A 27,819-nucleotide genomic window follows, 5' to 3' on the forward strand; every position below is an offset into this window, starting at 1 on the left:
CTTCTATTAGTTTGAGTGTATCTGAATTTATGTGGAGGTTCTTGATCCACTTGGACTTAAGGGTGATAAGAATGGATTGATTTACATTCTTCTACATGCTGACCTACAGTTGAACAAGCACCATTTGTTGAAAGTGCTATTTTTTTATTCATTGGATGGTTTAAGCTCCTTTGTCAAAGATCAAGTGAACATAGGTATGTGGGTTCATTTCTGGGTCTTCAAGTCTATTCCACTGATCTACCTGCCTGTGTCTGTACTAATACCATACAGTTTTTATCATTATTGCTCTGTAATATAGCTTGAGGTCAAGGATGGTGATTCCCCTAGAAGTTCTTTTATTGTTGAGAATAATTTTCACTATCCTGGGTTTTTGGTTATTCCAAATGAATTCGCAAACTGCTCTTTCTAACTCTAGGAAGAATTGAGTTGAAATTTTGATGGGGATTGCATTGAATCTGTAGATTGCTTTTAGCAAAATGGCCATTTTTACTATATTAATCCTGCCAATCCATGAGCATGGGAGGTCTTTCCACCTTCTGAGATCTTCTGATTTCTATCTTCAGAGACTTGAAGTTCTTGACATACAGATCTTTCACTTGCTTGATAAAAGTCACACCAAGGTATTTTATATTATTTGTGACTATTGTGAAGGGTGTCATTTCCCTAATTTCTTTCTCAGCCTGTTTCTCCTTAGAGTAGAGGAAGGCTACTGACTTGTTTGAGTTAATTTTATACCCAAACGCTTTGCTAAAATTGTTTATCAGGCTTAGAAGTTCTCTGGTAGAACTTTTGGGGTGACTTAAGTATACTATCGTATCATCTGCAAATAGTGATATTTTGACTTCTTCCTTTCCCATTTGTATCCTTTTGATCTCTTTTTGTTGTCTGATTTCTCTGGCTAAGACTTTGAGTACTATATTCAATAAGTAGGGAGAAAGTGGGCAGTCTTGTCTAGTCCCTGATTTTAGTAGGATTGCTTTTCTCAATTTAGTTTAATGTTAGCTATTGGTTTTCTGTATATTGCTTTTACTATGTTTAGGTATGGGCCTTGAATTCCTGATGTTTCCAGGACTTTTCACATGAAGGGGTGTTGAATTTTGACAAATGCTTTCTCAGCATCTAATGAAATGATCATGTGTTTTTTATTCTTGAGTTTGTTTATATGGTGGATTACGTTAATGGATTTATGAATATTAAGCCATCCCTGCATCCCTGTGATGAAGTAAACTTGATCATGAAGGATGATCGTTTTGATGTGTTCTTGGATTCTGTTTGCCAGAATTTTATTGAGTATTTTTCCATCGATATTCATAAGGGAAACTGGTCTGAAGTTCTCTTTCTTTGTTGGGTCTTTGTGTGGTTAAGGTATTAGAGTAATTGTGGCTTCATAGAAGGAATTTGGTAGCGATCCATCTGTTTCAATTTTGTGGAATAGTTTGGATAGTATTGGTAAGAGGTCTTCTATGAAGGTCTGATAGAATTCTGCACTAAACCCGTCTGGACCTGGGCTCGTTTTGGTTGGGAGACTTAGAATAACTGATTCTATTTCTTTAGGAGTTATGGGGTTGTTTAGTGGTTTAATCTGTTTCTGATTTAACTTTGATACCTAGTATTTGTTTAGGAAATTGTCCATTTCTTCCAGATTTTCAAGTTCTGTTGAATATAGCCTTTTGTAGTAGGATCTGATGATTTTTTGAATGTCTTCAGATTCTGTTGTTATATCTCCCTTTTCATTTCTGATTTTGTTAATTTGAATATACTCTCTGTGTCCTCTAATTAGTCTGGCTAAGGGTTTATCTATCTTGTTGATTTTCTCAAAGAACCAGCTCCTGGTTTTGTTGATTCTTTGTATAGTCCTTTTTGTTTCTACTTCGTTGATTTCAGCTCTGAGTTTGATTATTTCCTGCCTTCTAGTCCTCTTGGGTGTATTTGCTTCCTTTTGTTCTAGAGCTTTTAGGTGTGTTGTCAAGCTGCTGATGTATGCCCTCTCGTGTTTCTTTTCGCCAGCACTTAAAGCTTTAAGTTTTCCTCTTAGCTCAGCTTTCATTGTGTCCCATAAGTTTGAATTTTTTGTACCTTCATTTTCATTAAATTCTAAGTCTTTATTTCTTCCTTGACTAAGTTATCATTGAGTAGAGAATTGTTCAACTTCCATGTATATGTGAGCTTTCTGTCATTATTGTAGTTATTGAAGACCAGCCTTAGTCCGTGGTGATCTGATAGGACGCAAGGGTTTATTTCTATCTTCCCGTATCTGTTGAAGCCTGTTTTATGACCGATTATATGGTTAATTTTGGAGAAGGTACCATGAAGTGCTGAGAACATATATCCTTGTTTTAGGATTGAATGTTCTATAAATATCTGTTAAGTCCATTTGGTTCATAACTTCTGTTAGTTTCTCTATGTCTCTGCTTAATTTCTGTCCATTGGTAAGAGTGGGTTGTTGAAATCTCCTACTATTATTGTGTAAGGTGCAACGTGTGCTTTGAGCTCTAGTAAGGTTTCTTTAATGAATGTAGGTGCCCTTGTATTTGGATCATAGATATTTAGGATTGAGAGTTCATCTTGGTGGATTTTTCCTTTGATGAATATGAAGTGTCCTTCCTTATCTTTTTTGATGACTTTTGGTTGAAAATCGATTTTATTCGATATTAGAATGGCTACTCCAGCTTGTTTCTTGGGAACATATTCTTCGAAATTGTTTTCCAGCCTTTTACTCTGAGGTAGTGTCTGTCTTTGTCTCTGAGGTGTGTTTCCTGTATGCAGCAAAATGCTGGGTCCTCTTTACGTATCCAGTCTGTCAGTCTGTCTTTTTATTGGGGAATTAGGTCCATTGATGTTAAAAGATATTAAGGAATAATGATTGTTGCTTCCTGTTATTTTTGTATTTAGAGATGGAATAATGTTTGTCTCTCTTCTTTTGGTTTTTTTGCAAGGAGATTACTTTCTTGCTTTTTCAAGGGTATAGTTTCTGGGCTTTTCCATCTATTATCCTTTGTAGGGCTAGACTCGTAGAAAGATATTCTGTACATTTGGTTTTGTCATGGAATATCTTGGTTTCCCCATTTACGTTAATTGAGAGTTTTGCTGGATATAGTAGCCTGGCCTAGCATTTGTGTTCTCTTGGGGTCAGTATGACATCTGCTCAGGATATTCTGTCTTTCATAGTCTCTGGTGAGAAATATGGTGTAATTCTGATAGGTCTGCCTTTATATGTTACTTGACCTTTTCCCCTTACTGCTTTTAATATTCTTTGTTTTATGCATTTGGTGTTTTGACTATTATGTGACAGGAGGAACTTTTCTGGTTCAATCTATTTGGAGTTCTGTAGGTTTTTTGTATGTTTATGGGCATCTCTTTCTTTATGTTAGGGATATTTTCTTCCATAAATTTATTGAAGATATTTACTGGCCCTTTAAGCTGGGAGTCTTCACTCTCTTCTATACCTATTATCCTTAGGTTTGATCTTTTCATTGTGTCCTGGATTTCCTAGATATTTTAGGCTAGGATCTTTTTGCGTTTTACATTATCTTTGACAGTTATGTTGATGTTTTCTATGGTATCTTCTGCCACTGAGATTCTCTCTTCTATCTCTTGTATTCTGTTTGTGATGCTTGCATCTATGACTCCTGATTCTTTCATTAGGTTTTTCTATCTCTATAGTTGTCTCCCTTTGTGCTTTCTTTATTGTTTCTATTTCCATTTTAAAATCCTGGATGGTTTTGTTCAATTCCTTCACCTGTTTGGTTGTGTTTTCATGTAATTCTTTTAAGGGATTTTTGTGTTTCCTCTTTAAGGGCTTCTATTAGTTTACTTGTGTTTTCCTGTATTTCTTTAAGGGATTTATTTATGTGTGTCTTAAAATCGTCCATCATCATAAAATGTGATTTTATATCTAAATATTGCTTTTCTGGAGTATTTGGATATCCATTATTTGCTCTGTGGAAGAGCTGGGTTCTGATGATGTCAAGTAGTCTTGGTTTCCACACTTGCCTCTTGCCATCAGGTTGTCTGGTGTTAGCTTGTCTTGCTGTCTCTGACAGTGGCTTGACCCTTCTATAGGCCTATGTGTCAGCACTCTTGTAGACCTGTTTTCTTTCAGCCAGATCTGTGAACAGAGACCTCTGATCTCAGGTGTGTAGGCACTCCTGGCGACTCGCTTTTATCTTTTGGCGCAGGCAAAAACCTGAATGGTCCCACCCCTAACTGTTCCTACGTCCCTGAGCCCAGGGAGCACAGATTGCACTAGGCTATTTCCTCTTGGGTCGGGAATGTGGGCAGAGGGTAGTCTCCTCTGAGTTCTCAGGAGAGTCCACACTTCTGAGGGTCCAGCTCTCTCCCCAACAGGATTTGGGTACAGGGAACTGTGTGATTGGTTCAATTTGATTCTGGGCGCAGGACAGACCCAGGAGGTTTCTGCCCTGACTGCTCCTATATTCCTGTATCCAGAGGCACTCAGTTTCCTTTGGGCCAGGGATGTAGGAGAGGTGGGCAGAAGTGGCAGACTGTCCTGCGGTCTCAGGTTTTCCAAACTTCTGGGTGTTCAGCTCTCTCCTCCACGGGATTTGGATGCAGAGAGATGTTGGATCCGTTCAGATCAGTTACAGGCACAGCCAGAAACCAGAAGTGCTCTGTCCCAGAGGACTTCTGCCTTTGTGTGTCCTGAGTCCACCAGGCAGGTAACTTCGAACAGAAAAGTTGGTCTTACCCCTGATCTCCGGTGTGTAGGTGCTCTTGGCAGCTCTCAGTGCAGGCAGAACCATATTAGATTTTTTTAAAAAATAGAAAACCAAGTATTTCAAGGAAAATAAAAAAAAATGTTTCAAAACTAAGGTGTATAAGCTACATGGCTGCTGATAAAAATGCATCTGTAACCATGAAACCAGAATTTCAGAAACTGAGGGAAAACTTACCCATACACCTGAAACTATCCAAAGACTTAAGACTCACAGTAGATGTATACTATGCAAAGGGTAAAACTAATTTAAAACAATTTTAAAAAGATGTCTTCAGAATTCAGAAAGAACAGGAGTGACTAGGTACTTTTATAACCATTTATAAATCAAGATGTTTACTCAGTTATGTGTCTTTTTTATTGAGTTATACAAATATCTCCCTTTGATTTAAAATGGCACCATAAACAGACTGAAAGAGTCTTTTGCTTACCTTTAACAGAAAACTTAATTGCTTTAGATGGTAGTGATCTTCCTGCATAGGTATCTGCATTACTTTCATTCAATACCACTTGTAATTTTAATGTGTAATTTCCCAGTTTCTGGATATTCTCTGGATAAGTGAAGAAAAATTAAAAACCATGTCAACATATACTGACTCATAATTTTCTTTTTCAGGTATATAGGGATCTCACAAGACTGCCCAGACTGTTCTTAAACCAGTACACTCACATGGTTCTCACAGCTGAGTTCCCTGAGGAGCTACTGTAGATAGGAACCATGACTCATGGCAGGCACGGCAGGGGCTGGAGTGATGGCTCAGCAGTTAATACCATTGTTGCTCTTGTAGAAGAACCAGGTTTGGTTCAAAACTATCCATAGCTTCAGTCTCACAGGATTTGATGCTACCCCCTCCTCTGGCACTAGGCATGCAAAGCATATACATGCATACACGAAGACAAAACACTAAAAACTGCTAATCTAAAAAATAAAGATAAAATTCAGAGTAACTCACCCATTTTTTTAAACCAGTAAGGCCATTTCCCTCCATGTTGACTGATATGTGAAATGATTTCTTTATTTCCACTTGAAGCTTGATAAAAGAAAAAAAGAAAGTGTCTTGAAAAATTGGGTAAAAAAATAAAGCTATGAGGTATCACAATAGCATCCAGTACAGTTATACTTATTTGCTGTTTTGAAGCTTCAAACTATATAATACTATCTTATGCAAATGAGCAAAAACAATGAGAGCGCTTATATTGTTTAGTTCATTACAGGGCTTTCATTTGAAAGGTGAAGTAATGAGCTAAAATAAAGCACCTCTCAGGTAAGAGATAGGGTCCTTTGGATGTGTGCTCAGAAGCACCACTGATGGTCATACGGTTTCTATTCTTGCCATTTGAAAACCTTCCACACTTACTTCCATAATATGTGTGCTAGTTCACAAGCCCATAGTGAATGAGGGCTTGTCCTTTTTCACATGCTTATCAGCATAAATGGTACTGGTTTCCGGATGATAGCCACTTTGCCATGACATACATTGCATTTCAGAATATTGGTCATTTGTTTTCCTTCTTTTGAGAACTCTATGTTCTGCTCCTTAGTCTATTTTTGTGTGTGTGCTTTTATTATTTAGTTTTCTGAATCTAAGTTATACTCTAGATACTGACCCTATCAGATGTGTGCCTGATAAGAGATTCTCTCTCGTTTGGATACCAACTTTTCATGTGACTGTTTCTTTTGATGTTCAGAAGCTTGTCCATACCATTGGGGCCCATCTGTGAACTATTGGCCTCATTTCCTGCCTAAATCATTATTCAGGAGTCTTTACCTGATGATTCTAATTATGTGAAGGCCTTGGATTCATTGGGAGTGGATTTCTATGTAGAGTGAGGGATAAGGATTTGGCTGCACAGTTCTACAGTTTTCCCAGTACCGTTTCCAAGGAAAAGATTATTTTTGGCATCTTCACAAAAAAGTCTAGATCTTATATTCTGTTCCATTGATTTACAAGTGTGTCTTTGAGCCAGGATCTTGCTGTTTTTATTATTGTTTGCTTATAGACAGGATCTTTCTCTGGATCTCTGCCTGCCGTGGAGCTCATCATATATACCATTGCAGCCTTAAACACACAGAAACCTGCTTCTGCCCCTGCCCCTGCCCCTGCCCCTGGGCATCTTATCCACTGGGATGAAAGGCATGAGTCATGCCCAGCCAGACCTACTCTTGATCAGAGTTGCTTTTTGTGTTTCCAAATGAATTTTCAGTTATTCTTTTTGTTTGTTTGTTTCTTGAAGAACTGCATTGGTACTTTCCGGGATTACATGAATCTACAGACTGCTTTTGGTAAGACATCCCTTTTTACAGTATTCAATCGTCCAATCCATGACTGAGCACAGCAGTTCTTTCCATCTGTGTGTTCTTCAACTTTACTCTTTAAAAACTTTTACTTGATTAGGTTTCACTCAACGTACTGATTTTAGAAGAAATCATGGACGGGATGATGTCCCCGACTCCCTCCTGAGCCTGTGTGTTATCACTGGCAGATCTGCAGGCTTCTGACACGCTGACTTTTTATGCTCCTCTTCCCCGTGATCAACAGTTCTAATTTTTCTAGTGCAGTTCTTAGACTTTATGAGTAAAGGAATTACTACCTGCAAAGAAGGGATACTCTTCTTTATCTATCCCTTTCATTTCTTCTGTCACACCGAGTAGCTCAGGCTTCCAGCATGTTGAATAAGGGTGGGAAAAGAAGAGGATCTTTGTCTTGTTCCTGATTCTAGAGGAACTGCTTTGAGTTTTCACATTTAATACAATACAATGGGCTGGAGATGGCTCAGCAGTTAGGAGCATGCTCTGTCTTTATAAAGGACTGGGGTTTGAATCCCAGCACCCACAATGCAAGGTTCATAACCCCCTGTAATTCCAGCTTCAGGATTCAAATCCCTCTTTTGGACTCTACAGGCACATGCATGCACTCACTCAGAAACACACACAGACACATAAATAAAAATTAAGTCTTTTAAAAATAATATAATGTTGGTTCTCAGTATACAGAATATAGACTTTACTAGGTTGAGATATGTTCCTTCTTTTTAAGTTTCTTCAGGGCTTTTCTATCATAAAGTGATATTGGACTGTTAATAATCTTTTATAACCTATTAAAATGATCATCTATTTTCTACCCTTAAATCTATTTATGTGATATATTAAATTTATTGATTTGTATATGTTGTACGATCCAGGTAACTCCGGAATAAAACCTATTTGATCATGATTAATGATCTTTTTATGTTTTCTTAAGTTTAGTTAGCAAATTATTTTGCTGAAAATTTTCACATGTATGTCTATTTGGAAGATTTGTCTATAATTATCTTTTTCTGTCGTATCTTTATCCAGTTTTGGTATCAGAGTAATATTGGACTTATTAAAAGCAATTCTTTTTCTGATATATTCAATAATTTGAGAAGCATTGATATTTGTTCTTCTTTTAAGGTCTGGTGGAATTCATCAGTGAATCCATTTGAGCCCAGAAGTATCAATCAGAAATTCTTTTCTACCCTTTAAATAAAGATTTAAATTTTACAGGGTCAGGCACAGCCGCAAATGCCTATAATCCAGCACTTTAGATGCAGAGGCAGATGAATCTCTGAGGGAGGGTAACCCAGCCAAGTAGGGCTATGAAGCTAATACCCAGGCTACCCAGGCACAGACAACAACAGTAACAACAGATCCAACCTGTGCCTGAGTACAAGTCTCTAACGAGAGCTTCCCAGACTACATTGCAGCTACAACAAGCTATACACCTCACGGTAAATGAGAAAAGGAGTTAAGAGAGTGAACCAGGCCAAGGATCAAGAATGTGTGTAAGAGGGCTCTAAGCTCACCTACAACACATGTTCAATACATCGAACTCCATATATTACAACTCCTCCCCCCCTCCACCTCCCTTCCCTCACTGAGCATTATTATGGAGCACTAATTGCCTGTAATTTGAAATGTAAAGAAATACAACAAAAAAATGAATCAAGTCTAGCCTGCATACCGCCTGCACATGAATTTTAAACACTATATTAGAAGAATGATTATACCTGCAATCCTCATACAACACAGTGTATACTATACACTGTATTGCTTAAAAATCAGTGACAAGGGGGAAATACAGTTCAGTACAGATGCGAGTTTCCTTCCACATACTTTTTATCCTGCGGAAGTACAGACAGTTCAGTGGTAAAAATACTTGCTTTACAAGTATCGGACTGAGCTTGAATCATGAGCAACAAGTCAAACGCATAGCACTGTGTACAGACAGGTGAATCCCAAGAGCTGAATGAAATGACAGGTTTTTCCAGTGAGAGTCCTGTCTCAAGGCAATATGGAGACAGACAGATACACACACACACACACACACACACACACACACACACACACACACACACACACACCTATTCATCTTCTTACCCTCAATTGGTTAAATAAGCAGATGTGAATGACAAATTTAACCTGACAGTTACTGACCTTATTTGGGTTAAAAGCGATAACACTGTGCTGTGTAGTTAGCCAGCCATTCGCTACAGCAGAGTTAGCTGTGACTTGGGGGGGGGGGGGGCAGCTTCTGAGACTCAACACCCTTTTATGCAATTACTTCTGTGGGGAGCACACACAGAGTTAACTATGGCTGACTTCTTGCTTGTGATTAATCATGAATGAGTGAGCTGACATCTCTCTTTTAGTGAAAACATGCATTATATTCTTCCAAGTCCCTCTGCTTACACATATGTCCCTGAGAGACTGTCTAAGCCTAAAGAAAATGGTCTTGATCAAACATACATACCGTGTACCATAAATAAACTTGCCACATAAGCACATGTGGTCATTATCTTCCTGGAACTGGTCATGCTTTGTGTTGCTGGACTTTAAAGAACACTGAGAGATTACACTTGGTGTGCAGCAATTACTGTAGCCCTCCTGAACTCTAATGTCTTTGATTCTTTCTAATCCTCAGGCCCCCAGTTGTGATTTTCCCACTGACTGACTGGCAGGTGGAGCCCAACATGGGGCTTGACTGTGGGGGTTGGGAGGACACAGTGAGTGACCCTCCTGGAAGTGGAGCACTCCACACAAGTGAGAGTGTTGGGAGTCTTTGGATGAGAACTGACTCGTAAGTGTATATTTCAGCAATTATTTCTGTTAGCTTGTGGCTTTGCTTTCCACGGTACTGTGCAGCATAGAAAGGCTAAGAAAAGTAAACTCATGGCTGGCATGGTATCGACCTGCAGCCCTCCTGTATCTGTCTCTTGCTTCTCCTTTCTGCCTTTCCTATCTGTAATTCTCGATCCCCTCTCAGAGGCTGTTTGACTTGTGCTGGCAGGTAGGTACCAGCTTTGTTCTAAAAAATCCTAGTTTTAATGAAATCACTTCTCCTTTCCCAATTCCTGAAAATGTACTCCAAATTCCTAGAAAAACTCATAGGGACTTACAGTTTAGATTTCTCTTTCCAAACAATAAAAGGCTCCTTACTCCTTGAGTTTTGGGCACTCAGCCATTGAGGGTTGCCCCACCTGACTTTTAGGAGGAGTACATCTTAATTTCTATTTTGTAACTTTAGCCAAATCCTCTGTATTAACCATATTAAAGACGTGGAAAATTAAAGACATTCGTCTTTTCCTCACGTATTTACAAAGGCCAAGCTAACCCACATACTTACTGTGTAGTATAACTTTGAGTTCGACCAGCAGCTTCTTGGAGCCTCCGTGACTTGTCCCTGGCAGCTTCTGCATTGCCTCCCCCTTTTTGTTCAGAATCTCAATTCTTAGTGCCCCTGGGAGCCCAAAATGAAAAGAAAGGCATCACAAAGAACTCAAGAAGTTAGACCGCAGGGAGACAAATACCCCTATTAAGAAATGGGGTTCAGAGCTAAACAAACAATTCACAGCTGAGGAATGCCGAATGGCTAAGAAACACCTAAAGAAATGTTCAACATCTTTAGTCATAAGGGAAATGCAAATCAAAACAACCCTGAGATTTCACCTCACACCAGTGAGAATGGCTAAGATCAAAAACTCAGGTGACAGCAGATGCTGGAGAGGATGCGGAGAAAGAGGAACACTCCTCCATTGTTGGTGGGATTGCAGACTGGTATAACCATTCTGGAAATCAGTCTGGAGGTTCCTCAGAAAATTGGACATTAAACTGCCTGAGGATCCAGCTATACCTCTCTTGGGCACATACCCAAAAGATGCCCCAACATATAAAAAAGTCACGTGCTCCACTATGTTCATCGTAGCCTTATTTATAATAGCCAGAAGCTGGAAAGAACCCAGATGCCCTTCAACAGAGGAATGGATACAGAAAATGTGGTACATCTACACAATGGAATATTACTCAGCTATCAAAAACAATGACTTTATGAAATTCATAGGCAAATGGTCAGAACTGGAAAATATCATCCTGAGTGAGGTAACCCAATCACAGAAAAACACACATGGTATGCACTGATTGATAAGTGGCTATTAGCCCAAATGCTTGAATTACCCTAGATGCCTAGAACAAATGAAACTCAAGACGGATGATCAAAATGTGAATGCTTCACTCCTTCTTTAAAAGGGGAACAAGAATACCCTTGGCAGGGAAGAGAGAGGCAAAGATTAAAACAGACACAGAAGGAACACCCATTCAGAGCCTGCCCCACATGTGGCCCATACATATACAGCCATCCAATTAGACAAGATGGATGAAGCAAAGAAGTGCAGGCCGACAGGAGCCGGATGTTGATCTCTCCCGAGAGACACAGCCAGAATACAGCAAACACAGAGGCGAATGCCAGCAGCAAACCACTGAATTGAGAATAGGACCCCCGTTGAAGGAATCAGAGAAAGAACTGGAAGAGATTGAAGGGGCTCGAGACCCCATATGTACAAAAATGCCAAGCAACTAGAGCTTCCAGGGACTAAGCCACTACCTAAAGACTATACATGGACTGACCCTGGACTCTGACCTCATAGGTAGCAATGAATATCCTAGTAAGAGCACCAGTGGAAGGGGTACCCTGGGTCCTGCTAAGACTGAACCCACAGTGAACTAGATTGTTGGGGGGAGGGCGGCAATGGGGGGAGGGTGGGGAGGGAAACACCCATAAAGAAGGGGAGGGGGGAAGGGGGATGTTTGCCCGAAACCGGGAAAGGGAATAACACTCGAAATGTATATTAAGAAATACTCAAGTTAATTAAAAAAAAAAAAAAATATATATATATATATATATATAAAAGAAAAGAAAAGAAAAGAAAAGAAAGGCATCATGATTCCCACTGAGAGTCCGGGAGAAAAGGTGTCATGATTCCCACTGAGAGGCCGGGAGCTCTCTGTGCTGCACTTTAGTATTTTACAGCTTTCTATATATTGGAAGTAAACAATTAGAAAAACAAAAACTAATAAACAAAACCAATGGGAGGGGATATTAGAAAACGACATACCAATAGGTGTTCCAGCAGGTCTGACTTCGTTTGGCACTAATTCATCTCCTTCAGGCCAAGTTACAGACAATCTATCAGGGAGCCTATTACAAAATGAGCATATAATGCTTTGTGAATTCAGTTAATTACAGCATTAACTAAAATATGCAAATCACCAGAATATTAGGAATTATTGATACATTTTAAAAAGTTAGGCCTACTCTTGCTTTACCTAATAAAAAGCCAAAATAAAAATCTATCTTCATATTAACACTTAGACATGTTTCTTTTGATTTGTAGTATAAAATACACCTTAAAGACAAAATTTTCTATTCAAAAATTAAATAGCATTATTAATTTAATTCAGAAAGAGAAATTTAATCTATTTAATTTTCTTTCCCTTTTTTTTTAAAATTTGCTTATTTGTTTTTAAAGTGATGGTGTTAGGGCTCTATGTTAATACACGCTGTCCTAGAACTTACTCCATAGCTCAGGCTGGCCCTCAATGTCCGGCCTCAGTTTCCTGGGGGACCCTTCTGCTACTATGTTACTAGCTACTACTTTTTCACTGCTCTTTACTTCTTACAAAGTACTAATGTCCTCTAGCTAAGCTACACAAAATTATTTTAAATGCCTTTATCAAGGTATAGACCTGATACTTTAGACAAGATTTTTATCTTTTTCTACAAATCTAGGTCCCTGTCTAACTATAACTCTCAATATTTAATATCAAAGCGTTTACCTCAGGGCACATGACACAAAAATACTGAATAGCACTATAATCTTGGATTAACTGTTAAAGTTTTTTTTTTTTTTTTTGAGACAGAGTATCACTAGGTAGGACTGGTTGGCCTGGAACAGTAGAGGCTGGCCTGCCTCTGACTCCCCTATGTGCTATTGTGCCCAGCCCAATTCTTATACTGTTCAGACTTATATCTTGACATTCAACTTACCTTGCCATTTCATCTTCTACATATTTTCTAATTGTTTTCTCAGCTACTGTCCTATCCAGCTTTGCAATGGGCACAGTTTTTATTTCATCATATAGTGCCTGGGGTTCCTGAATAAAAATTTACACCAACATTGCAAATAAAACAATTTAAAATTAGTTACAAAGCTAGGTTGCTTAGTTACTAAACAATCTAAACCATTTATTTCTTTCAAAGACATCAATTTCATCCTAAGTATATAAATGAGAGTTAACTATTTTTAAATATTTAACTATTTTCACTTTTATAAATCTAACTTTAAAAACACATTCCTCTGCGCACACACACAGAATGGGTGTGTAGACACGTATGGAGGTCAGAGGACAACTCTTGGAGATCAGTCCTCTCCTCTACCTCTAGTGACTGTTCTCACTTTTTATTTGACCTGCATTATCCTAACAAAATTCAAATAAGAAGAAACAGTATAAGGGAAAAAAAACTTTTTTTTAATCTTGGAGTTATTTATTCTTGAAATAGAATTCTGTCCATAGATTATGTGTCTGTGAACCTAAATGAAATTTGCCTTTTACAAAAGTATTATGATACTAATAGTAATATGCATATATGTAAAGAAACATAGATTATAACAAACATTAAATATGGAACAGAAAATTATACTGACAACAATCACTTCCAAAATGCAGGTGAATTTTAAAATGTCATTATCTTTCCTCCACTATTACATTAGAGAGGCACTATGAGACTTATTATCATTATTACATTATCTGTCACTTGCTTTCTTACCATCGCAATCTGAACTTCACCTCCTGTAGCGTACACTTCTCCATCATGATCGCCATGAAGGAAAAACCTTACAATGCTTCCATAAAAGAGAGGAAGGGTCTTGATTGTCTTCACCTAGTATTTAGCATTGGAAAACAATTCAGTTTGATAATAACTACTTCATATAACTCTTATACATATGAAAAATACTCCTATTAACAATTACTACAAATACCAATGAAGTGAACCAATAGTAAGTGTGAGGCTTAGCACTTACTCTAAGCAAATCTGTGTGATAGTCGCTTCTGTTTATAATTCCTACACTTGGGAGTTGAACACTAGATTGCTCAGTTACAGGCCAGCCTAAAGCCACACAGTGACACTGTCTGAAAACTCAAATTCTGAATCTCTTCCCTTGAAAAGTTAGTATCAGTTAGTCTCATTCAGAAATTTAAAACAAATCAGAAATCACTATGAGCTATTTTGATTCATCTGTATATTAGGTAGCAGGACAAACCCACAGCTTAATGGTTTATACCTTTCAGAACTGGTTATCTAAAAAGCATTTACTCAGGTACATGAAGGAGTTGAAAACTGACTACTCTCTACTCCTTGCAACTCTCCCTTGTCTGCATGAACACTGTAAGTCTACTTTCCTCCCACGCCATTAGGCAGCCTTTCTGTCTCCCTTGTCACTGCTCCCTCGGTCCTTGCTACCTCTAGGACTTAACTCTATGCTGGTATCCGCAATAATGGAGGGAGCGGGTGTCTTTCTACCTTTGACTTCAACTGTTGAATATATCCAAACTTCTTCCTCTTTTGAGGTTAACTCAAATGCCACTTTTTACCCAAAGAATTTTATGATTTCCTTTCTTCTTCTAAGTCCTAACATCATCCGGTGTCAGCCAACTGTCCTCTCCTAACATCTTCTTTTCATTCAGATCACCTTCACCTTTTCTGTGCTTATACGACTGGCACCTGTAGCTTAGACTATTCTGAAGATCCAAGCACATCCCAGTCTCTATGTTCACCACGCATTTAAAATCAGAAAATACTGTTCAGCAACAAAAACATCTAAAAAATTATAGCACATCAAAAACTGCTTTTACTCCCATGTTAAGAAAAGAAATAATACTTTGCTAATGAAGTCTTTGGCAAATAAATAGAATGTTTAAAAAGACGTAGAAATTATATATTAAAATTGCTTTTTTTCATTCTTTACTGGTTCCACTGACACAGAGCATTTTTGCAGTTAATAAGCCCCAGTACAGCTGTAATAGTGGGCAGGTCTAAGAACTTAGCTTCGGTGCAGGGTGAGCCTACCAGTTGGCCTGCTTTGTATATCTTCCCGTCCCACTCTATGGCTGAGAATGTCGCCCAGGGACCTTGCTTTTTACTGGGAAGATCCGGACGGGTAATTATTCCTTTAAAAAGTGTGAATTTTATTTGTTTGTCGTGCTTTTCATGACAGTCCTTCAGCCATAAAGCAAATTCTCTGTCAATTTTCATTCTCTGCTCCTGTAAAATTTAAAATGTTCTATGAAACACAGCTATTAATAAACACAGCCTCAGAGGTTTGTCCCCACCTTATTTTTCCTTCCACATAACGTACACCAGAAAACCTAGGTAGTAATTAAACTGCCTGGCCATGTATTCTTATACAAACTTAGGGGATTTTGTAAAATTAAGGCATGCTTTCCTTTTACATCTTTTATTAATACAGATTTCTTTTATACAAAAAAACGGAGCAAATTTCAAAACAACTTAACTTGTAAGAATGAAGGAGTATAAATACTGTGTTCTGTGTACTTGTCTGGTAATTTAAGTTGGTAGTTACTATCTCTGGCAGCTAAGCATTAAACTTCTGAAATAGCAGTGCAGAGTAAATGATTCTGAGATATGTAGGGAGGAAGTACACAGTCAGTCTTATCAAACTTCCTTCACAATGGAATTGTTTTGGTTTTGTTTCATTACCAGTGCATGTAACCTTACAACTGATCAATCTCAAATTACTTTTAAGCTAAAAGCATTCCACAATTATATCCCCCGCCCCCTGTAACTCACAAAGCAAGATGAAAATTACAGTTAATGGATAGTGAGGTAAGCTAACCCGGTAAAGACACTTTTCCATCAAGCCTGGAAACCTTTAGGACTCACATGGTGGAAAGAAATACTACTCCAGCAAGCTGTACCTTGACCTCAACAGGCATGCCTTGCTTGACACGCATATGCGCGCGCGCGCACACACACACACACACACACACACACACACACACACACACACACACAAACCCTTAAAGAGTAGTTAATATTCACATCCCATGAAACACAATTAAACATTATTATTAAGTGGAGATGCTAGATGATACCAAAGTCCCGATATTAAGATCTAACAAAGCTGGACATGGTGGCACACGCATGTAATTCCAGCACTTAGGAGGTAGAGGCAGGAGGACCAGAAGTTCAAGGCCAGGCTAGGCTATAAAAGGTTTAAGGTAAGCCTGCCCTACATAAGACTATTTCAAGAAGGGGGGGGAGGGGGATATTTAATAAAGGTGGGGTAAATTTTACCCAAACATAGTTTAGCCATCTTAAAAATTTTTTAGTAGAATGAATAGTTAAAAACTGAAAAAAAAATTAAACCACCACTCTTACAAAAAAAATTAACTGATATATAAAAGCATAAAAGTTACACGTACAATATTCAACTTAAAAGGCATACCTGTCCATTTAAAATTCTTGTAAAAAGGGTGTTCTTATCTTTCAATTTCAGCTCAAGATCCATAAATGTCAGTTTATTTGTGCTGACCTGAAATTTGTCATTAGTGAATAATGCACCAGATATTCTATTAAAGCACTCAATCGGGGCAAGCCCTCTCTTCTTAGGAGGAGCACACCAGTCGAAGCTGGAACAGAACAACATTGTTGGTCAGTAAAACATTAGGTTAATGGATGCCCACACCCAGACACTACACATAGCAAACGTTCAATCACAGCAATGGAAAAGAAAACATTCCTATGGTCTGCTGGTTGGGAACTACTTATTCCCTGTGTTTTCTTGGGTGTAGTTAACCTCTTTAGGTTGAAGGATTTTGTTTTGTTTGTTTTTAATTTGTTTGATGCTTTCTGTAGAGCTAGAATTGCAAATAGATGTTGATTAAATTTAATTAGCAAACCAAAAGAGTGGGGAAACCCACACAGAACAACACAAGAGAAAACAACAAACACTGTTCATTGATCTCTCAACATCAATGGTCTCAATGTCCCAGTAAAGGGAAACTAAAACACAAACTCAAAGAATGTATGTGAACGGGATCCATCCTTCTGTCCCATCACAGAAACACACCTTAACATCAAGGGCAGACACCTCCTCAGGGTAAAATGATGGGAAAAGATAGTCCAATCAAATAAACCTAAAAATCAAGCTGGTGTAGCCATAGCAGTATCTGACAATAGACTTCAAACCAAAACTAACCAGAAGAGATAGAGAAGGACATTATATACTCAAAAGAAAAAGTTACCAAGAGGACATCTCAATTCTTGACATCTAGGCAACAACCACTAAGGCATCCAAAGTAATTAAAAAACAAAATAAAATAGAAAAAAATGAAACATTACTACAGCTACATACTAACCCTTACATACTAACAGTGGGAGACTTCAATACCCAACTCTCACTAAGAGACAGTCATCCAGACAAAAATTAAACAAAGACATGTTGGTGTTAATTGATGTCATAAACCTAATGGACCTAACAGACATTTACAGAATATTTTTTTCTCCCAAATACAAAAGATTATACCTTTTTCTCTGCCCAATCCCCATGGAACATTCTTCAAAATTGACCATGCACTTGGACACAGAGCAAGTCTCAAAAGATACAAGAAAACTGATGCAAAATCAGGTATCCTATGAGACTACCACTGATTTAAAGCTGGATATCAACAACAATAGAAAAAACAAAAAGTTTACAAACTCATGGCAACTGAACAACTCACTATTAAATGAAAAATAAGTCAAAACAGAAATTAAGTAGGAAATTTTAAAAATTTTACAATTGAAAGAAATGAAAACACAATTTACCTAGACCTTTGGGATATAATGATGGTGATTCTAAAGAGGCAAGATAGCAATAAGTGACTATCTTTAAAAAAAAAAAATTAGAAATCTCATACTACTAATTTAACAGCATTCCAGAAATCTGTAGAGAAAAAAGAAGAAACCAAAAGGATTAGACGGCAAGAAACACTAAAATCAAGGCTGAAATCAATAAAACAAATAAAAATACAAAGATTCAATGAAACAGAGATGGTCTTCTGACAAAATCAGTAAGATTGACAAACCCTTACGTAAATTAATTAAAAGACAGAAAGAGAATATCCAAATTAACAAAATTAGAAATGAAAGGGGGGACAAAAAATAGAAATCCAGAGAGAATAAAGACATATCTAAAACCTACATTTCATAAAACTGGAAAACCTAAAAGAAATGGATAATTTTCTCAATTGGTACCACTTACTAGAGTTAAAATAAGATCAAATAAAGAATTTAAAGAGATCTAGAAGCCCTAGTGAAACAGAAGCAGTCATTAAAAGTCTTCCCAACAAGAACAATTCTAGGGCTGATGGTTTTAGAACAGAATTCTACCAGACTTTCAAAGAAGAGTCAATGCCAACATTCCTAACAGTATTGCACAAAAAAGAAACAGGAGGAACATTATCAGATTCATTTTATGAGGCTGCAGGTACCTGATACCCAAAGGACATACTAAACATAGAGAATTACAGACCAATTTCCTTTGTGCGCATAGATGCAAAAATACTCAACAAAATACTTGCAAACCAAATACAAGAACACATCAAAAAGATCATCCACCATGATCAAGTAGCATTCATCCAGGGATGCAGGGATGGTTTAACATATGAAAATCAATAAACATAATCTAACATAAATAAACTGAAAGGTAAAAAAGCCTATGACAAAATCCAACACTCCTTCATGTTAAAAGTGGGGAGATTAAAGACTCAAGGGACATACCTAAATTTAACAAAGACAGTTTACAGCAGACCCATAGCCAACATCAATTTAAATGAAGAGAAACTTAAAGCAATTCTACTAAAATCAGGAACAAGACATGGTTGTCCACCCTACTCTACCTACTGAACATAGTACTTGAATCTTAGCTAGAACAATAGGACAACTCAAGGATATCAATAGGATACAAATTGAAAAAGAAAAAGTCAACGCATCTTTGTTTGCAGAGGACATGATAGTACATGTAAATGACTTGAAAAATTCCGCAGGGGAACTCACAGAGCTAGTAAACACTTCTAGCCACATAACTGGTACAAAGTTAGGAAAGAAAGAAAGAAAGAAAGAAAGAAAGAAAGAAAGAAAGAAAGAAAGAAAGAGAGAGAGAGAGAGAGAGAAAGAAAGAAAGAAAAGAAAAGAAAGAAAAAGAAAGAAAGAAAGAAAGAAAGAAAAGAAAGAAAGAAAAGAAAGAAAAAGAAAGAAAGAAAGAAAAAGAAAGAAAGAAAGGAAAGAAAAGAGAGAAAGAAAAAGAAAAGAAAGAAAGGGAAGAAAGAAAGAAAGAGAGAAAAAAGAAAGAAAGAAAGAAAGAAAGAGAGAAAGAAAGAGAGAGAGAAAGAAAGAAAGAGAGAGAGAAAGAAAGGAAGGAAGAAAGAAAGGAAGGAAGGAAGGAAGGAAGGAAGAAAGAAAGGAAGGAAGGAAGAAAGAAAGACAGAGAAAGAAAGAAAGAAAGAAAGAAAGAAAGAAAGAAAAAGAAAGAAAGAAAGAAAGAGAGGAAGAAAGAAAGAGAAAGAAAGAAAGAAAGAAAGAGAGGAAGAGAGAAGAAGAGAGGAAGAGAGAGAGAGAGAGAAAGAAAGAAACAAACCAGCCACCACAGTAGTCATCCTATATACAAAATACAAAGGGACTAAGAAAGAAATCAGAGAAACACCACCTTTCACAATAGCCTCAAACAATATAAAATTTATCTTGGGGTATGTCTAATCAAGGAAATGAAATACTTGTATGATAAAAATTTGAAGACACTTAAGAAACTGGCAAAGATAACAGGAGATGGAAAGATAGTTTAAAAAAAAAAAAAAAAAGCATGGTCATCCTACCAAGAGCAATCTATAGATTCAATATAATCCCCACCAAAATTCCAACTCAAGTTCTCACAGATTTTGAAAGAACAATTTTCAGCTTCATACACAAACATAGAAATCCCAGCATAGCTGAAATCAATCCTAGGTAACAAACGGAGTGCTGGAGGTGTCGCCATCCCTCATTTAAACTTGTACTGCAGAGCTACAGAAATAAACAACATGTTATTGGCACAAACACAGGCATGTTGATAAAAATGGAATCAAACTGAAGATCCAGACATCAACCCACACACCAAAAGAAATCAGAAATAAGACACTGGAAAAAAGATAGCATCTTTTATAAACGATGGTGATTAAACTGGATATTTGTGATTCAAAGAATCTAAATACTTATCACCCTGCAGAAAACTCCACTCCAAAGGAATCAAAGACCTCAACTTAACAGACACCTTGAATATGACAAGAGAGAAAGTAGAGGCTAGTCTTGAACTCACTGGCAAAGGAGAAGACTTTCTGAACAGAACAGCATTAGCACAGGTACTAAGAACAACAATTAATAAACAGAACCTCAATGAAATTCAAAAGCATCTGTATGGCAACGGACATTTGGGCAAAGCGGCACCCTACAGAATGAAAAAAGATTAAGATCAAGAAAATGAATTGAATGACACCTCATGCTGGTGAGGATGCAGAGTAAGGAGAACTCATCCATTGCTGGTGGGAGTACAACTTTGTATAGGCACTATGGAAATCAGAGTGGTTCCTCAGGAACCTGGGAATAAATCTAGCTCAAGGTCCAGTTCTATCCCTCTTGGACATTTGCCCTAAGCACTCTGCATCCTACCACAGAGACATTTGCCCAGCCATGTTTATTACTGCTCTATTCATAACAGCCAGAAAGTGGAAACAGCTTAGATGTCTTTCAACAGCTGGGATGGATGCAGAAAGTGTGGTACATTTACACAATGGAACGTTATTCAGCAGAAGGGGAGGGGAGGGAGAGGGAAAGGAAGGGAAAGACAGAGAACGGGAGGAAGGAAATAATGAAATTTGCAGGTAAATAGATCTAGAAAAAGAACCATGCTAAGTTAGGAAACCCAGACTCCAAAAGAAAATGGTATACGTTGTCTTACACGTGGATGTTAGCTATTAAAGTTCTGGATTACCTGGCTCTGGAGATTGTGGTGACTGGGGGTTGGGGGAAGTGATTCCCTAGGAAGGAGAAATAGACAGGTGTGGATGGATGGGGTGCGAGGCTTAAAACAGGAAGATTAAATAGAGAGAAGAAAGGGAGAGGGAGTTAAGGGAGGAAATACAGGGAGAGACAGCTAAAGCTAAAGCCATTTAAAGGGTCATATGGTAACTTACTATAGTAAAAGCATCTTAAAATATATGTATTTATAAAAAAAATCTAAGTGACATCATCAAATCCTTCCCTTCAGGGCTCATGAGGAGAAATAGAAAGATTTTAAGAGAGTGGGGAGGGAAGACACCAAGGCCTTCTAGACACAGCAGGGTTGACACAGGTAAGAACTCACAGGTATGGCAGCAGGTATAGCTCCAGAGCGAAGAGGGGAAGTGGACACGAGACCCATCACTAACCCAGAAGCTATCTATCACCAACTGATGACCACTTGTAAAGGAAAAACTAGTTTTCTCCAATGAAGTATCACTAGGTAAACAAACCACACTTAAAGAAGGCCCCTTGCCCAGCAGTAAACAGCCCTCACAGAATGGGCTCCGAGGTAGTTTCTGAGGTGTATTGTTGCTGCTGATGGTTGGTTTGTTTCTGGGCCTTATAGGTCTTCTCAGACTGTGCCTTTGACATGTCTGTATGTAAATAACTGTCTCTCCACCTGTGTGTTTCTTGTGTGTTTTCTTTGCTTATCTGTTTCCTACTCCTTTTTTTTTTTGCCCTGTTCAGGTTTGTTTGTTTTTATTTTACCTTAACTTTATTATTATTCTTTATTTTATTTTATTTATTATTTTATTTTAATTTAATTTATTTATTATTATTCTTTAAGGTGCCTGTTTGTTTTCAAATGAGAGAGAGCAAGAAAAGGTATGGACTAAGGAGGTAGGATCTGGAAGGAGTTGGGGAAGGGGAAAGTCTAATCAGAATATAATGTATTTAAAAAATCTGTTTTCAATTTAAAAAAAGATAGGTCAAAAAGATATAATACACAATATGAAAACTTACTCTTCAACCGATGTATATGGAATTAACCGTCCATTCCAAAAACATTCAAAAATAGGCCTTTTCCCTCTTGCTGCTTTCTCAGGTATGAAGCAGTCATCATCGTCATCTTCATCTCTTAACTCTAAAGCAAAAAGTTAAGTGGGACATTTTCATCTCTGTGCACCAGGGCGAGCCTCAGCTCCTCTGACATCAATTTCTGTAAGGGCATACTGAAGCTGCTTCAGAGAAACACAGCCTTTAGTCCTTCAAATTGCATCAGAAAACCTTGTTAGTCAGAAGGACACACAGATTTCTAAGAGCTCACAGCTAATATAAATGATTACCTACAAAAAATCTAGTATGAAATAGGAGTAGCACACTAGCTGACAGGACTAGGATCTTTAAAGCGTATTCTCTCTCTCTCTCTCTCTCTCTCTCTCTCTCTCTCTCTCTCCCTCCCTCCCTCCCTCCCTCCCTCCCTCCCTCTCTCCCTGTTTTCTTTTTCTTTTCCTTTTCATTTCCAGACAGGTTTTCTCTGTGTCCCTGACTATCCTGCAACTCACTCTATAGACCGGGCTGCTCTCAAACTCAAAGATTCACCTGCCTCTGCCTTCCAAGTGCTGGCATTAAAGGAGTGAGCCAGCTTTTAAATCTATTTCTAAAAATTAAAAATAAAAGTTATACATCCAAAAAGACTTTTCTATAGTGAATTCTGTCTTCTCCACAAATAGGCTCTTGAAATCTGTACCTGAAACACAATTTCAACAATTCTATTAAACTAGCAGTGCTCGTGTGGAAATCATCTGAGAAATTTACAATGTCATCTATTTTACAAATAGATTATTTACAAATTCATCTATTTTCAACAAGAGTCAAGAGTACTCAACTTAACTTTATATAAACTACAATGTTTCCAAATTCAGATAGGGAGAAAATGACATTATCGTGTATCAAAAGCAAGTCAGTACAATCATCAACAGTATTGTGCTTTTTAGCAATACATTCTTAAATAACCTGATGTAGTACACATACTAGCTTAAGTCCTCTACCTAAGTTAACAGAGCCTTCTCCTCCCAAACAACCCTTGTAAGAAAGTTTCTGTCAATCTTATATGCAATATGTCACTTTGGTCTTAAAAGAATTTCTCTGACCATCATCAGCATCATTTGAAGAACTGTATCATTCTACCTAGAAGATTTAAAAAAAAAAAAATCAGAAATAGCAAATGTGGTAGGGACCAGAGACCCACAGGACACAGCAGCACAGACTGACAGCAGAGGCCCATGGAAGACAGCAGCACTGACTGAATGACTGAATGACTGACAGGCCAGGCCCATGGGAGACAGCAGTACTGACTGACTGACAGGCCAGGCCCATGGGAGACAGCAGCACTGACTGACTGACAGCCCAGGCCCATGGGAGACAGCAGCACTGACTGACTGACAGCCCAGGCCCATGGGAGACAGCAGCACTGACAGACAGACAGACAGACAGACAGACAGACTGACTGACTGACTGACTGACAGACAGGCCCACGGAAGACAGCAGCACTGACTAACAGCTACCCTTGTACTGATACCCTCATTAAAGCATGTCTGCACTGTTCCAACAACTGACCTTAGTTTCCTCCTTTCCCTACTTTTGAAGACAGAGTCTGGCCATATATGTTGGCCATGAACGTTCCTCCCATTTCAGCCTCACAAGTATTGGATTAAAGACTATTACGCCACACCTGGCTTTAGTTTCTTATTTAACCCTCATAACATCACTGAAAAAAACAAACTCATTTTACACCCGGCAACAGCAACATAGGGAATGGTTTGAATAAAACAACAAAACCAAGAGTGACAATAATAGCACTTGTGTCAGAAAACTAAAGACAACTAAAGAATCTGAGAAGTTTTAATACTGTTAATTCATAAATTCAACACATGTGAGGCAGTATTGGGTACTCCTGACATTGCAACACAGAAGGAAGCAAGGCACTGCTGCACATCCTTGTAACACAGAAGGTTAACAAATCTTTGCTGAGCTACAGGCCAGACCCTGTATCAAAAATAAATGTTTTTCAACTCAATCATCAATACATTCACTGGATATTATTTGTGTTGCTTTAAGTAAATGAACATTGTATAGAAAATATTAAGGGAAATACTATCTTACTGAGCACATTCACACACCAAAAAGAAACGTAATACATACAAAATTACATACATACAACATACATACATACATACAAACAAAACAAAACCCTATAAGATTTTTAAAAGAAACTTAAAGTATGAAAAGCCTTACAAAAGATAAAATTGTAGTATAATTTAAAAAAATGTGTAGGTATGATGTATAAATATAAAAATTTAATAGATACATATAAAAGAAAGATATTGTAGAGAATACAAACAGGAATAACATGCATACACATAAAAATTGAGCTCAGTAAGAGATTAAAAGTTTCTGAAAGTCAAGTGCTTTATTTTTTAACCTAGAAAGGAATATAAATAAAAATTAAGTGTTTATATAAATATATGAAACTATCAAAAATAAAGTAAAACAAGTATATGAATTAAACATAGATAATTCATAAATTTATTTAAAAAAAGACCAAAAGACTATCAGGAGTTATAAAAGTTACAGACACTAAACAGTATAAGGAAAAACTGTTTAAACTTTATCTAGTCTTACTAGCCCAATGAGATCATTTAGAGAATACTATCCAAAAATACAACATGGTATTTTCAGCTAACAGATCAGATTAACATACTTGATGGAAAGCATGGATCATCAGGGTAAGTTTCTCTATCATATAAGAAGGGATGATACCGGATAACACCTTCCACTACACCGTCTCCTTCAACATGAGCCTTGAACTCAAAACTATCAGATGCTGTGTTTATATACAATGTCTGCATGTCATCTTGTATTTCCCTTAGGTTGACAATCTTAGGTGTCTTCCCTTTTTCAAATAAAGAAATCTAAAATAAAAATAAAATAAAAATAATTAAATTCTATGGAATCTTTACTTTTCCCAACCCAAATCCACCTTGCCTTGTAAAGCAGTCATCTAGTTAAGGGAATATACATAGCAGCACAAGATATACATATTTACACATGGGTCAATACCTCTAAGGAGCAGCTCAATAAACACTATTCAATTATAAAATAGAAGGAGTCATCAGAACTGAGGGGCAGACAAGTCATAAGCATATTTGAGTTTTCTTGTGAAAGTATAAAGAAGTATATTTTACATGAGATTCCTCTGCATGTTTGGACAAGGACAAGCAGAACCCAGTTCTAAATGTTCTGTCCTTGTAAGTCCTACCACCACAAGACTTTTATAAACAAACACAATGTCATAAACAGACACATCTCCTGTTCTCCTTGCTTTCAAAAACATTTATGCTCAATCACAATTCTTATCTCTACAGAAGAGTGAATAGAGGCTGTTTACCAAAATCGTTAAAAAAAAAAAAATCATTTGGGGTAGTATGTGTAGTGTCCTGAGGCAGACTTTTGTCTTACTTCAATATCAATGTTGTTGAAAGGTCCAACATCTTTTGCTGTACTTATTTCATTTCCTTTTGGTCCATGAATATAGTAATGATAAATATGCCTAAAATGAAGAATAAGATTATTCTTTACTAACATGAAACTATAGCTCACATAATCTTCCACCAGAAAAAAATGTATATTCCCACCATTTAACACACTCACTTGTCCAGCACTTCATCACTGGGTCTCATGCATGCCGGGGCCGCCTACCGCTGAGCTACACATCTAGCCATGCACTCCCAGACTTTTTAAAACAATATTCCAATGGCAAAATAAACTCTGAAATCCATTATTACGTTTCAGTTTATAGGTTCAGATACACAGTTTGTCTAGGCCACGGAGTTGGAGTTGGATAAACTCAGCTTTATTTAACCCAGTCTTTTTCACCTTCCAAAGCCATATACATTCAACTTCAAAAACAATTTACCAAATATTTTTTTAAAAAGAGAGTCTTCAACTTTGTGTGTGAAGTTTATCTAGAAAGTCCTCAGGAGTCTGCACCTCTGCGTGTGAAGTTTATCTAGAAAGTCCTCAGGAGTCTGCACCTCTGCGTGTGAAGTTTATCTAGAAAGTCCTCAGGAGTCTGCACCTCTGCGTGTGAAGTTTATCTAGAAAGTCCTCAGGAGTCTGCACCTCTGCGTGTGAAGTTTATCTAGAAAGTCCTCAGGAGTCTGCACCTCTGCGTGTGAAGTTTATCTAGAAAGTCCTCAGGAGTCCTCTCAGGGAGCACTGAGATGCCTTCAGCATCTTCAGAGTCGGGAGTTACAAGTTGTGATTTTTCAACATTGGCACTAAAATTATACCAACATTTCAAAATAAAATTTAATTAATTCAACACAATTCCATTAAAAATCACCAGGAATCTTTGCTAGCTTATTTTTTAAATAAAGGTTTATCAAAATAACATTCTGTTTAAGTCTATAAAATATTTAACTATTCCTCAAGTAGAGACTTAAGGAGTTCCTTCTCATAAATCAAAACGAAAACAAAAACCCTAAGTTTGCAGGGGTTGGTAGTACACACCCGCAGTTCAAGCAGGAGAAGCAGGAGGACTGCAAGTTCCAGGCCAGCCTGAGAGAGAGTGAGAATCTCTCTCTAAAGAGAGAGGGAAAGAGAAGGTGGGAAGAGGGTGGGCTGCAGAGAGAACAGTGAGACTTAGCACCCTAGCTACTCCTGAAAATACTAACAAAGAAAAACGGTTCTCCTGAGAGTCAATTATTTTTTATATAAGAAACAAAAAGGGGCTGGAGAGATGGCTCAGTGGTTAAGAGCACCCGACTGCTCTTCCAGAGGTCACGAGTTCAATTCCCAGCAACCACATGGTGGCTCACAACCATCTGTAAAGAGTTCTGATGCCCTCTTCTGGTGTATCTGAAGACAGCTACAGTGTACTTATATATAATAAATAAATAAATCTTTAAAAAAAAAAAAAAAAAAAAAGAAACAAAAAGTACACTCTGTTAATATGTATGTATATATAATACAGACTGAAGTATTAACGAACTTTGAAGTAAATATGATTTTAAATATTAATTTTGTGAAGATATATCCATTTAAAAAGGCTTCATATTACAGACCAATAAAAACTATGTAAACAATCTAGTGAGAGTAAATATTTAGAGATACAAGGAAAACTTAAGCAAATCTGATTTGGTCAATGTGACACACTTTAGTATTTAGTAGTACTTATTATTAACATGGCACATTTTAAGGAATGCTTGTGCGTGTCTTATTCCAATGGGCTCAACGTGTTTCTATGTTAAGAATCTGTTAACAGAGATATCCCTGTAGACACTGAAGATACAGGTACAAATCCTAAGGCTCTAGTGGGGAAACTGCAGTCACATGACAGAGGCAGCCAGTGTGACGTGAGAGGTGGAGCCTGGCCAAGTCTCACGCTGTTCTGTATCCTGGAGCAGGCGCCAAAGCCCTGTGCTTCAGTTGATGCTGAATACGTGAGGTCATCCACTTCAACATCTACTTCTATCTTTAGAAAGTAGAGAGCAAAAGGGTCAACCGTAAGCCTGGAGTGGGACTCCTCCCTGTAATCCCGAGACAAGGAAGAGGAGGAGAATGGGAGGAGCTCCAGGCCAGCTCAGGGTACATGGCAAGATCCTGTCTCCAAAAGAAAAAAGAAAACAG

General features: G+C 37.6%; 1 protein-coding gene across 1 annotated transcript in view; it reads right to left on the minus strand.

Annotated features, from left to right (window-relative positions):
- Positions 1 to 27,819, minus strand: part of Smchd1 (structural maintenance of chromosomes flexible hinge domain containing 1) — a 147,232-nt gene that overhangs the window by 79,576 nt on the left and 39,837 nt on the right. The window contains exons 9-19 of the mRNA XM_063267939.1: positions 25,648 to 25,738; positions 24,890 to 25,100; positions 22,150 to 22,270; positions 16,559 to 16,742; positions 15,160 to 15,354; positions 13,858 to 13,971; positions 13,078 to 13,184; positions 12,146 to 12,228; positions 10,381 to 10,494; positions 5,689 to 5,766; positions 5,167 to 5,286 (exon numbers count right to left, since the gene is read on the minus strand). Of these exons, the coding sequence (XP_063124009.1) occupies positions 5,167 to 5,286; positions 5,689 to 5,766; positions 10,381 to 10,494; positions 12,146 to 12,228; positions 13,078 to 13,184; positions 13,858 to 13,971; positions 15,160 to 15,354; positions 16,559 to 16,742; positions 22,150 to 22,270; positions 24,890 to 25,100; positions 25,648 to 25,738 (1,418 nt within the window). The remainder of the gene's footprint in view (positions 1 to 5,166; positions 5,287 to 5,688; positions 5,767 to 10,380; positions 10,495 to 12,145; positions 12,229 to 13,077; positions 13,185 to 13,857; positions 13,972 to 15,159; positions 15,355 to 16,558; positions 16,743 to 22,149; positions 22,271 to 24,889; positions 25,101 to 25,647; positions 25,739 to 27,819) is intronic.

This window comes from Rattus norvegicus, chromosome 9 (genome assembly GCF_036323735.1).
Source record: "Rattus norvegicus strain BN/NHsdMcwi chromosome 9, GRCr8, whole genome shotgun sequence".
NCBI lineage: Eukaryota > Metazoa > Chordata > Mammalia > Rodentia > Muridae > Rattus > Rattus norvegicus.